Source organism: Chelonia mydas, chromosome 1, assembly GCF_015237465.2.
Source record: "Chelonia mydas isolate rCheMyd1 chromosome 1, rCheMyd1.pri.v2, whole genome shotgun sequence".
Classification (NCBI taxonomy): domain Eukaryota; kingdom Metazoa; phylum Chordata; order Testudines; family Cheloniidae; genus Chelonia; species Chelonia mydas.
The window spans coordinates 272,477,052-272,490,933 of record NC_057849.1 but is presented as its reverse complement, the minus strand read 5'-3'; the positions used below and the strand labels follow the sequence as shown (position 1 = coordinate 272,490,933).

General features: G+C 38.1%; 1 protein-coding gene across 5 annotated transcripts in view; it reads left to right on the top strand.

Moving 5' to 3' along the window:
• Positions 1–13,653, top strand: part of LRRIQ1 (leucine rich repeats and IQ motif containing 1) — a 167,751-nt gene extending 154,098 nt beyond the window's left edge. Inside the window, exon 27 of one of the 5 annotated variants that reach the window (XM_037885640.2) lies at positions 12,253–13,653. In XM_037885640.2, coding sequence (XP_037741568.1) covers positions 12,253–12,389 — 137 coding nt within the window. In that variant the 3' untranslated portion in view covers positions 12,390–13,653. The remainder of the gene's footprint in view (positions 1–12,252) is intronic. The other 4 variants (XM_043546886.1, XM_043546892.1, XM_007069607.4 and 1 more) reach the window with 4 other exon arrangements.
• Positions 13,654–13,882: the final 229 nt, after the last annotated feature.

Genomic DNA, 13,882 nt, shown 5'->3' with positions numbered 1-13,882 from the left:
AGTAAGGTAGATATCTTCTGTAGGCTTATAGCTAGCTGAAATGTCCACATATATTTTGGCAGGCCTGCAATCCATCAAACAGAGGGCATGATGGGAGAACAGACAGCTGTGCAAACTTTATGTGTGAGATGACTGGGAAATGTTCTACTATTCTGACATGCTTGAAGTCTTGATAAATGTTGTTATACCTAGTAGTACGGCATGGACACCTATTGAAAAGTCTGATCATTTTAAATATACTTTTAAGGTGGAGAACACTTCATAGTAATAATTACTTATTCATATGTATAACATCCTTGTATATTTAGGGCTGTATTGTACTCTGAGCTATAATCCAAATACAGACTTTCCAAATATGTACTTTTTCAACTGTGACTCATATAATATTGATACTTTTTATTCAAGATATAATTAAGAATAAAACAATATCAGCTATGAACAGAAATTATATAATGTTACTTTAGTTATTATTGAGTTTATTAAGGTGTTTTTAAAGCATAATGTGTGAAAAAACACAACACAATAGAACTTATTTGCACAAAATCTGAGAGATATAGAAAACTGATTTTCTGTGTATAGCAAATTAATTGTATTGTTGGGCTATATTATAGCTACTTGGGAGACACTGTGGTCTAGTAAGAAAAGTATTGGAGTGGGACTCTGTCACTACCTGCTAGGTAAATTTTGGCAAGTCACTTCCCCTCTCTATACCTCAGTCTCTGCATATGTAAAATGGGGATAATAATACTGACCAAATATGTAAAGTGTACTGATAGCTACTTATGAAAACTTGATAGTATTATTTTGTTAACTACCAAGAGTAGTATGTGAGAAAAGGAGCAAGTAAGTACTAATTATATATTTCTTGCTCATTGATGAGTTAACTAAACTGCTTAGAACCTCCATGTCAAGACAAGGGTAGGTCCTACAAATGGATCCACCCAGGCATATCCCTGCATCACAAAGAACCCCATTTAAAGTCAATGGAGCTCTGTACCAGTGCACATCCATCTGCATGATCAAGGCCTTTCTTGGCAAAAATAAACCCATGGCCAGACACATGAGGCGAGTGATGTACTTACCAGCAAAACAAAGCAAAGTTGGTTGGTCAGACTGTAGGTGTATCAGCTTTGACAGTTTCGTTATTTTCTCTAACTTTTTTCTGGATATATTAAATGACAAAAGTGCAGTTTTACTCTCAAGTAGTAATATTTAAAATTTGACAGAGCATCATAAAATAAATTGGCACAATGAATTAAAGATTCATGAAAGTGACATGGGCTTTCTTTTCAAAAATTTTCTTTAGAGTTAAGCCAGGGTGCTGGAACAATTTGTACAATGGGGGTGCTGAGAGCCATTGAACAAAACTGTAAACCCTATATGATGGAAATCACTCCAAGCCAGGGAGTGTGGCAGCATCAGCCCCGCACCCCTAGATCCAGCGCCTGTGGCCCCAAGCCTACAAGTGAAGTGATTCAGCATGCCTAGAATCTTGTATGTCCTCCTGGAGCCCCATTGACTTTAATGTGCAGGTGCAGGGATCCTCCCACATGCAGCCACTTACAAGATACGGAGCTTAGGTTTGATTCTAGTAAAGAATCACAGTAATAATGGGACAGAGTGAAAAGCTGGACTTCTGGGTCTAATTTTGATTCCGCTGAAGTCAGTGGCAAAATTCTCATTAACTTCAGAAGGACCAAGATTTCACCCATAATTCATTAATACCCTAATAATAAAGCCTATTTATTGCATTCCTTTAATAAAGTGCTTAATCTGTTTTTGGGATACATATTTTGTTGGGAAAGCCCTAGAAATAATGCATACATAAATATTGTTTTCACCTATGAGACATATATATCAGATATAGAGACAGACATAGATCTATAATTACACTCAAAAACTACATTAAAAGAACATTATTAAGGTTAAAAAGTCAAACACTCAAAAGTTAGGAAATGCCAGAATTAAGGTGCCTGTGCAACCTTAATTTGGCTCCCTTGTGCGTATTCATTATGATGGTCTAGTTAAATGATTACATACTGTATTTTTTTCAACAAGACCCCTGTGCACAGAATGGACAGTGCTCATTTAATAGGCAGCTATACAATATTTTGTTTTATCCTTATTGCTCAGTGTGTGGCCCAGGCCTTATTTATTGCACACTATTCAAACCCTGCTCTGAAGAGAGAATTATTATTTTCCATATGGGCTTTTCTGTGGCACTCATTTCTATAGTACAGGGGTGGCCAAACCCATGTGACTCTTTTACAGTTAAAGTGCAGCTTGCAGAGCCCCGCTATGTCCCCCGTTCTCTGCCTACCAGACTTAGCGGGGAGCTCAGGGCTTCTGCCCTGTGGTGGGTCACAGGGCTTCAGCCCCATGGGAGGCACCTGCCAGAGATCAGGGCTTCAGCCCCACTCTTGCTGAAGCCTCAAGCCCAGGCAGGCTAAAGCCCCTTGCCCCACCACCCTGCCATAGGGCAGAAGCCCCAAGCCCTGGAAGGTGTGCCTGGCTCTCGAGCTTCTGAAGATTATCGTATGTGGCTTGGAGGGTCAGTAAGCTTGGCCACCGCTGCTATAGTATCGAAGTGCTTCCAGACATTAATTAATTTATCTTCACAACTTTACAGGTGGGGAACTGAGGCAAAAAGACTTAGGTCAAAAGTATCCACTAATTTTTGGCACCCAATTTGGCACCCAATTTTTGGCACCCAATTACCTCCTGTTTTTTTCTCAGAGCAAGTAATATAATATAGCACTTAATACGTTCAAAGCACAGCTCTCATTGACTTCAGTTGCAGCTGTGAGTGCTCAGCACTTTGCAGTTCAAACTTCCGGGTGGGAAGTCCGGCACCCAGAAAAGGAGGAACACAACTAATGACCACCTCTGAAAAGTTTGATTTAAGTGACTTGCCTAGCATCACACAGTAACTTAGTGACAGAGGTAGAGAATCGAATTCTCCAGGGCAACATTCAGTGTCTTAACCATGAGACTGTACTTCTCTTCCTGCAGTCCCCTGTCTCATTTACTACACACCTTCCATCTTCTACAACAAATGGACAGGGGTCCTACAGACAAAAGCCTCCTTTATTACACGGTGCTGATTTATCTCCACAGCAGGTCCATCATATGCACTGAATGAGGCAGGAGTCTGATGGAAAAAATAGCATTTGTGCTTGTAATTGAAGACTGTTTCATAGTCCGTGTGTACATGCGGAAATGAATTAAGATCACAAAGGGAACCTTAATTCTGGTATTTCCTAATTTTGCGTGCTTGACTTTGCAATATTAATCGTGTTGTTGTAATGTAGTTTTTGGTATGGAATTTTCTAGGTTTTTAAATAAGCAAACTGAAAAAAACAGAAATTCCATCATGTAACATATTGACATCCACTTGGGTGATTATTAAGGCTGGAACCTTTAGATCCACCACACAGACCTCTGCCACTTGAGCTAACTGAGTAAAATAGCCTGTACTCATCCTCTATCTGAATTAGCACTCACTTTGCCAGTGGGTTTTATTGATATTTACTGATTTCAGAGGAATGGTGAGATACAGGAATCTAGGGCTTCATTTCAGGCTCTGGAGAGGAGTGTGCTCTAATGGGCACAGACTTTTCTTATTTCCCCAAGCTTGACCACTTCTGCTCCTTTGCCTCCAACCTGCCCAATTCTGTCTCTTCCTCATCTGTGGCTCCTTGTCTCAGTCCCACTCTCCTCCTCTAGCCAGTCTCAGGCTCCACTCCTGAGCTTCTTATCCCAGTCCTAGTCTCCCACCACCAGTCGAAGTCTTTTTCCCACTCTCAATTCCAGTCTCCTTGCCATTTCAGTGCCAGTTCCCTCCTTCCAGCTCCTCATCCCCTCAACTTCCAGTCTCAAACCACACCCCACCACTGGCTCCCTGTCCTATTATACTGCTCCTCTCCCCGCCTTCCCCCCCCCCACACACACACACATACACACACAGTCCAGTTCTTGTTCCCTTTGCATTTGATTCAAGCAGTTTCCTATTCCATGCCTGGACCTGGCCCAACCTGCAGGAGCAGTTGTAGGGAAAGTCCTACTCAGTCCCTGAAATTCCAGACCAAAGAAGCTTAGTGGGGGCATAATCTTCTGGAATGTATCTGCAAAGCTCTAGCAAGTCTGTACTGATCATGTGTGAACTAAGATTTTTCAAAGGCTTATAACTTGGCTAAATTTGAACAGATCATGGGAATGGCAAAAGACACATCCCTGACACAAAGGCTGCCTCCTTGCTAAAATTAAAGTCCCTGCTCCATAGCATGGATGTTGCAAGAGCTGCTCATATGAAAGGTCACCAGAATTAAAAAGAATCCGCCTGAGGCAGATAGCTGGCATGAAAAATTTATTTCAGCCAAAATAGGTAAAGCTTGCAAAGCAACTGAGAACATAGTCTTGTAATGGGAAGTGCCAGGCAACCTTAATATTAGTCCCTCCTGTGATTTAAAAAATGTTGTGTTTTACAGTTATTTGGAGGGAAATTGAAAATTTGGATTATTGGCTTTTTAAAACATGGTTTCATTGTATAGAAATCTGTAGAGATAGAGGTGGTTAGGGACTATTTAGAAAAGCTGGACGTGCACAAGTCCATGGGGCCGGACGAATTGCATCCGAGAGTGCTGAAGGAATTGGCGGCTGTGATTGCAGAGCCCTTGGCCATTATCTTTGAAAACTCATGGCGAACGGGGGAAGTCCCGGATGACTGGAAAAAGGCTAATGTAGTGCCCATCTTTAAAAAAGGGAAGAAGGAGGATCCTGGGAACTACAGGCCAGTCAGCCTCACCTCAGTCCCTGGAAAAATCATGGAGCAGGTCCTCAAAGAATCAATCCTGAAGCACTTAGAGGAGAGGAAAGTGATCAGGAACAGTCAGCATGGATTCACCAAGGGAAGGTCATGCCTGACTAATCTAATCGCCTTTTATGATGAGATTACTGGTTCTGTGGATGAAGGGAAAGCAGTGGATGTATTGTTTCTTGACTTTAGCAAAGCTTTTGACACGGTCTCCCACAGCATTCTTGTCAGCAAGTTAAGGAAGTATGGGCTGGATGAATGCACTATAAGGTGGGTAGAAAGCTGGCTAGATTGTCGGGCTCAACGGGTAGTGATCAATGGCTCCATGTCTAGTTGGCAGCCGGTGTCAAGTGGAGTGCCCCAGGGGTGGGTCCTGGGGCCGGTTTTGTTCAATATCTTCATAAATGATCTGGAGGATGGTGTGGATTGCACTCTCAGCAAATTTGCGGATGATACTAAACTGGGAGGAGTGGTAGATACGCTGGAGGGGAGGGATAGGATACAGAAGGACCTAGACAAATTGGAGGATTGGGCCAAAAGAAATCTGATGAGGTTCAATAAGGATAAGTGCAGGGTCCTGCACTTAGGATGGAAGAATCCAATGCACCGCTACAGACTAGGGACCGAATGGCTAGGCAGCAGTTCTGCGGAAAAGGACCTAGGGGTGACAGTGGACGAGAAGCTGGATATGAGTCAGCAGTGTGCCCTTGTTGCCAAGAAGGCCAATGGCATTTTGGGATGTATAAGTAGGGGCATAGCGAGCAGATCGAGGGACGTGATCGTTCCCCTCTATTCGACACTGGTGAGGCCTCATCTGGAGTACTGTGTCCAGTTTTGGGCCCCACACTACAAGAAGGATGTGGATAAATTGGAAAGAGTCCAGCGAAGGGCAACAAAAATGATTAGGGGTCTAGAGCACATGACTTATGAGGAGAGGCTGAGGGAGCTGGGATTGTTTAGTCTGCAGAAGAGAAGAATGAGGGGGGATTTGATAGCTGCTTTCAACTACCTGAAAGGGGGTTTCAAAGAGGATGGCTCTAGACTGTTCTCAATGGTAGCAGATGACAGAACGAGGAGTAATGGTCTCAAGTTGCAATGGGGGAGGTTTAGATTGGATATTAGGAAAAACTTTTTCACTAAGAGGGTGGTGAAACACTGGAATGCGTTACCTAGGGAGGTGGTAGAATCTCCTTCCTTAGAGGTTTTTAAGGTCAGGCTTGACAAAGCCCTGGCTGGGATGATTTAACTGGGACTTGGTCCTGCTTTGAGCAGGGGGTTGGACTAGATGACCTTCTGGGGTCCCTTCCAACCCTGATATTCTATGATTCTATGATTCTATGATTCTATGAAATGCCATAAGTAAATAGTTTCAATTTATGGCCCATACCCTGCAAACACTTAAACTCATGAGTATCTTTATGCATTTGAGTAGTCCTTTGGAGATCCGTGAGGGTACTCATGTGCATAAACATTTGTAGCATGCAGGCAGAAGTGACAAAATTTAAAATTAGTTGTCTTGTTTACAAAATTCAAAAATCAGGCTCCAATCCTATAAATGTGTATGCCGGTTCTTAACATGAAGTCAAGAAGACCCGTACATAAAGTTTAACACTTGCAAAAATGTTTGCAGGACTGGGATTTAACCGACAAAGAATATCGTTAAAGATGTCATACCCCAAATCCTGTGAGGTTTTTTTCCTCATCTTTGATCTTTACACATCCCTTTCTAAATTGTATGCTTGTTAAAAGTTCTAAATGTACTGTCTCATTTATATTACAAAATCTGATAAGAGTTGTTTTTAACAGGTCTGTTTTTGAGTCTGAAAAGTGGTTGAGGCTTCTTGATGCTACTGCAGAATAAGAGTGAAATAATAATATGAAGAAAATTGATCAAATTGAAAATTAGAGTTAAAGTATTAAAAAGTCATTTTGAACTGGTTTAAAAATGTATGAGACAGTGTAACTAAGATCACAATATATGTTTATTGACATACCAAATATATTATACATTGGGGGTAAAATCCTCACCCTACTCTAAAACTCCCATTGATTTCAAAAGGGCCAGAATTTTGCCCTCAGAGTTTTCTATTTATTTTCTCCCCTGATTTTTATCTATTTATAAAAAAAAGTTTAAATGCTACAAATAATGTTCAGGAGAAGTGGCCAGTATAACTTCAATGTGGACATAAGAAACAACATTAAAAACAACTGCTGATAGACTGTAGCATCTAGCTCACCCCTAAACCTGCTGAATCTAACTCATTCGCAGAGCTTAAATTGATGTAAACGCTGTGCTGCTAAGGATTCGTTCTGGTCACTTTCATTAAAATGTTGAAATTTTTCTCTCCATGCTTTCTTTTGCAGTATTTGCTGTTAAGCAATACAATATGGTAAGGACTTTGAAATGAATTATATATCCAGACAACATGTTAGGTGTATCGATGAAAATCCTATGACGTCTTAGCATACATCATGAAAATTTCTAACATAACTTGTTTAACAAAGGTTTTTTTTCTAAATACCAAGAGTTTCATTCAAAGCATTTTACATATTGCATTACTTATCCAAACAGAGCATATGTAAACCTTGACATTTGTTAAAGAACCAAGGATTTAACCAAAAAAGACCAGAACAAATCATTAGCAGAAAACAGATTAAACATCAGAGAAGTGACTGCTTGAAAATATGAACACTCTAACCAAACTCAAGAGATGCTTTCAGCACATATTTAAACAAAAATATTATTTGGTATGTGCAAGCACCTGAAAATATCTTTGATACTTGGAGCTTCACATAGCCAAAAACACAGTGTTACTATAAACAAATCATTTTTAATAACAGCTTCACAATTTTAGAGGTATGAATAGTATGAGTTATTCACTTTTCTTGTTTAAGAATTGTTCATGATTTTATTCCCATCTGGCAAACTGTTACAATTTAGCACAGTCAGTGTATAATTATTCTATTTAATAGACTTGTCCAATTCTGTTTAAATGTAATACTAATCATACTTATTAACAGGGGTATTCTTGTGGTTGCCACTATGTGTAGAGTCTGACTTTGAGAAAGGGCACAAAGACAACAGCTGAAGGCCCACAGAATAGTTTTGCAATGAATAAATGCCTGACCATGCAGCTCTTACTCATGTAATTAGCCCCATTGAGATTAATGTTTGCTACAGCACCTTGAAAAATACAAAATGCTATCAAAGTGCCAGGTATTAGTTAGTAGGGATCTCTGGCTTTATCTCTGGTATCTCCAATCAATCATCTTCCTCTATCTCTCCATTCTTTCTTTGTCCCCTCTCTTGGCTGTTTAAAAAAAAACACTTTAAAATAATAATCCTGCTTGGCCTCCTGTGGCCAGAAGGAAACAAGCAGCTACAAACACATATACCAATGAGGAGGAGGAGAAGACAAATCAGAAGAAAAGAGAAAAAATATAAATAAACAGATGAAACATAAACTGGTATTTGTTACCCATTCATTTCAGTGAGAGACTGCAGTGCAGAATTTCTGGGAATAAGTGGTGCTGTATAAGTAAGGAATACTCTCTCAGTTCAAAATGGTGTTACCAATTCTGTAAATTCCTGTTGTACCCCTGGATCTAGACGGGACTGGAAACGTTGGAGATGATTCTCTCTTTAGTGGAACGCTTCACTCAGAGAAAAGTTTGCCCAGGTTTCTATATTGATAGCGTAGAATAAAGAGACAGATTAAATTAAAATTACAGACAGATTGACACCAAAATAACTAAATTGATTTTAATTGACATCTTTTGTTATTTCAGTGCTAGTCTGTGTATGGACGCTCATTTTGTATAAATAAGACACTCTTAATGCAAAATAAGTGCATCCGTGCACAACTTCACAAAAGTAACTAACTGTGAATTACAGCCGAAACTGTTATTTCAGGGTCAATTTGTGCGTAGACAATTCCTAGTTCTGCAGTGTCTGCCCTGCAGCTGGCTCCTTTTTCTTTCCCACAGGTTGTTTCTACATTCAGCTCCAGGAAGGACTGGGATAAAATTGAGGTACTTTTCTTACAAGGTGAACTCCTCCATTGACTACCCAGACTGCCTCTGGCATAATCACAGAATCCCAAGGCCCAGTCTTTCAATCATGATTAATGTGTAAACCAGTGGTAGTTTTCTGTGTGTAAAGCCTGCAGCATCAGTCTAGAGTAGGTATAGAAAAGAACAGGCTTCGCTATACTCCCATGCCAATCTGATTCAATTCTGTGTTCAAGGGACAATCTTTAGGTATGATGAGGTTGTTTAATCTCCCTATCCGTTCAGTCTTTAACCTGTCTGCTAAGACTGTCAGTAGCAGTAGTAATAATAATAATAATACCTAGTTCTTATATACTGCTTTTCATTGATAGATCTCAAAATGCTTCACAAAGGTCAGTATCATTATTCCATTTTACAGAGTTGGGAAAGCTGAGGCACATAGAGGTGAAATGTCTTGTGTAGTTATCTTATAGCTTCCCTACACTCTTGGGATTTCATAGTAGTTTGGTTAGTCTTTCCCTTCAGAGAGTAGTTGATTATTTTTTTTTAGCCACTAAAGAGCAATCCTTTGCACGCCATATATGGATCTTGTCAGTTACGGAGGTAGAGAATGGCTAGATAATCAGGGAGCCACCCTTACGAATCCCCCTCTTTGCTTCACTGAATATAAACTCAGTGAAACAGAGAATCTGGTCCTGTAGAATTTTCTGGAAACCTACAAAACCATCAAAAGACTGAGTGTTTAATCCTACTCTGTGACACTGTATAACTGCATAGACTTTTTGAAGTCTGAGATTTGATTGTCATTCTTCCGACAAGTGTAATCACAGACTGTTGGAACACCACTTGTTGTCGACACAGTTTGCAAACTCTAAAAATTATTAAATTCATATTTATTTACAAAAAAAATTAACACACATTTTAAAAAAATATTACGATCAGAAATACAAAGTAAATTTGTGGACATTTGAAGCTGAAGTTTAGAGACTTTGGGGGCAAGAACAGTTCATGCCGTAGTATAACATGGTTCTGTCCAAATAAAAAGATATAACTCAATAATTTTGTAAAATGTTAACAATTATCTTGCAGCAAATTACACCAAACTGGAAAAAATTCTTACATTTCCATTTCAGAATATTATTTCATAGCAATGGAAATGTAGTACTGTCCCTTCCAATGAATTATGTGCGTTTATATGTGGAAAAGCAGAAAACCCTACATGCAAAGATTTCTGAAGTCCTTCCACTAGAAATCAAATTTAAACAATGTAGAAATTTACAAGCAGCTAGTGCCATTAGTAGTTAGGGTGTGATGAATTTCAAGTTCTGCTCCACTGAATTCTGTCCCTTTTGGGTGAACTTCCAGAACCATTTTGGTATGGGGATTTTTTTTTCCATGTAAGGGATATAAAAAGGTGTGACATGGGGAAAGGAAAAAAATAATTCATGTCCCCACCTTCGCCCATTCGTATTGTTGCAGCTTATAAGAGATGTGCTGGAGAAAGCCTGTCACATACACACAATAGCGCCAACTTCTTTCTTTTAGTCTAAACATGTAACAACGACTTCCTCTTTTCCACAAATAAACAAACCATGTTCCATATTCTTAATTCTTGGTGCTTTTTCTTCTTAGCAACTGTGCTTTCCAACTTCACAGTCTTTCCTTCAGTTGAGAAAGAAACTTCTTCATATTATTGTTTTATTATGCTTAATTTGAAACTTCATCAAGGAAATTATTGAATTTACCACTCTGCTGCTGTCAGCTTCGGCTGTCTTCTGTGAGTACTTTATGTCTCCAGCTAAAGAATTCCCTGAAAGTTTACAGTAAGCTTCCATTAATTATTATATACCTTAACTCCTTGCTCCCTATTAAATGTCCTGTCTGCACTAATGACATTTTCTAAAAACTTGTTACCATTGGTAAGGTAACAGAATGACCCAATGTTGAGAGCCCTAGTGTAGATGGGGCAACAGCTGCCAGAGGCATTTTTGACACCTTATTAATTAGGTCTACTGTAAGTAGTATCAGAAAAGAATTGTGAGGAAAAATTAAATAAGAAAAATATGTATAGCTTGACTAAGCCACAACTAAAAATCGGGGATGCATAAAAAATATTTGAAGGGTCAAAATATCAAGAAGAGAGAAGTGTTATTTTGCGTAGTGCATGACAGTATAACAAGGGGTAATGGGATAAAATTAAAAGGGGTGATGGAGAGTGAATATCAGGGGAAATGTCCTGACTGTGAATACTGTTATACTGTAGAATAAGCTCTGAAGGGAAGTAGTGAGGGTGCCATTGCTTGGGAATTAAAACTAAACTAAATTAAAACTAAATTAGGCAACACATATATAACAGTCACCAATCCTGTTTTGGCGGAGATGATATAATAGGCATTTTTCATTTCGAATCTCCAAGATTCTATGAACTACTTTAATGCAGCTAATTAAAATTGTTGAAAATAACGTATGGACTACCCAAAATGGGTAAATTAGAACAGGTTCTATTGATAATTGGCAGAAAGACACTTGTAAAATTTGGTTATGCTTGCTTAGCTTAATTCTTTGGTAATAGACACCTTAGATAACTGTATTATCTTCACCATTTTCCTCTGAGGATTTGCTACACAATGTGAGATGTGTTACACAGAATATGAGAGGATTTTACATGCCTAATGAGATAAAGGGAGACATTTATGTCAGTTGAAGTGTTGATTTTCTTAAAATAAAATTACATCTATGGCATTCTTTATACATTATTCTCTTGTCTATTAAATTAACCCATCTTGTCTTATGCTGCTTGTTTGTAGAAATCAGTAGTTGCATTACTTAGGTATTTGTATAGATGTTACTAAATACTGAATAATTTCATAAGATTTAAAAGTTTTTTTGGGGGGTGGGGGGGTATAATGTCTTTTTGTCCCAGTTCTGCTTTCATCAGCACTAATGGCAAAACTTCCTTTGACGTCACTTAGAGCAAATCTGGCCCATTGTATTTGTACTGATGTTATCAAAACAATTACTAGTTAAATAGATAAAACCTCCAAGCTTGTTCTTTGTGTGGTTACAAAACATCTTTAATTATAAGAGTGACTTGTTTCTCTAATGTATCTTGTGCATATTCTTTAAAATAATTTCAAAATGGGCAGGTAGGGAAACTTGTTTGGAAACTACATTGCCTATGTCTAATAATTTTGCAGTTTATTTTCCAACATACTGTACTATATTTACAAAATTACTGCTACAAGCTTCTTTTAAACCTTGAAATTATTTTGAAGAAAAAGCACAAAGACAAAAGACACAAGCTATGCAAATGTATAAACTACCAAATTAGACATGTTGATGAAAGAATTTTTACTTTATTGTATTAAAAATAATCTAATTTGACTGAACTGATGACATATTTTCATGCCACTTGTTTGATTGTATAGCAAAGGACATATCTGCTTCAGAAAGAACAAACCTGGGTCCATTTCATAAAGAGCGGATATCGTTTCGAGACCATCCAGTCCAGCTCAGTGGGGGATGGGGAAGTGGAAAGAAGAAGGCAAAACCTTTAAAGAATTAGTTTAAACTTCAACATGCAAAATGTGTGGAGAGCTGTTTCTTTTCAAGAGGTCTGTGATTATCAGTTATTTCAGGATTCTAGATATATGTTACCAATTAGATACAAAGTTTCAGAGAACTATGTTTGATTTATTTTACCCTGCATGTTTTGCAGGTTTTTTGTTTTGTTTTTGTTTTCTGGTGACGATATTCTATACATATCAGATTTTGTATTTGCAATTGCTCTGTATTCATGTGGCATGGAATACAGAATCCATTAACTTCTGTTACTATAATGTGATTTGTGGGTTTACTCATAACAACTAGTTTAGATGTATAAATGCAATAATAGGTCATGATTATTATTGAGGATGTATGTTAGAAACTGAAGTACTGATTTCTTATAATACAATAATAATATATATCATGTTTATACTTATGAACTGTATTGTGAACTCTAATGGCCAAGAATGGCACCCTGAGAAAAGTCTACACGTATATATTATTGAAGAAACAATGAAAATTCTCAGCATGTTAGAAGCTTATAAAATGCAAGTATTTGTTTCTAGTAAGATGAGAGGTGCATATGAATTCTAATGCTAAATTATGTTAGTACTGTTCTGTTGTGACGCTAAGGCAAGCTGCTAATGTTTTATACTTTCAAGGACTTCTAACATTTTTTTCAGTGAAAAGTTGAGTTCACCATCCTGAAATTTTCTCCTGTGGTAGTGTAGCATTACATCTCTAGGTCAATGATAGGCAGTCTCTATTTGTTCAAGTAATTGGTCTCATTCAAACTAATGCACGCATGCGTAAAAGTATTGTGAGACAGCTTTAATGAAGGAAGGCTGAGAAGTACTATGTTTATCTTTAGCAGGCTTGAAGTGGGTGCATAACTCTCATTGTTTTTAATAATCACTATGTTCATCCATAGACAGGACAGAAAAGGTCGTTAGATTTGTATTCCTATTTTTAAATGGTTTCTGTTTAAAAGGTGGAAATTGCTAATTGCATATAGAGAAGCAAGTCTTTGGTGTTTCCTCATCTGTTTGCCTTTGTCTCATGCTTTCTTGTGAAGCCTTAAACTGCTACAAACTGAGACTCGAGTGGGAAGGCTAATGGGGCTTGAGATGTCAGTCAATAAAGAAAACATAAATTCTTATGTTGTCATTGTTTTTGGAACATGGTGTAAATTCCAGAAGACATTGTTCTGTGAGGTGTCCATCATATTGTCTTCTTTTAACATCCACAAGTTAATATGGATTGGAAGTGTTTAACTTTATCGTCTTTTACTCTGAACAATCCAAAGGAAAGCTGCATTAATACTGATGTTTAAGGACTTTTACTATTCATATGCAAACTCATGAAGCTGATCTCTGCCTATTTAATTGCCTCGTTATTTAAAAGGAACAAAAATATTCTCTAATTAAAATCTACTTGCTAATTTCTTATTTAAATTTTGAAAAAGATAAATTGCTGCTTACTCCAGTGAGCCTGCTATTCGTACTGAAGGCT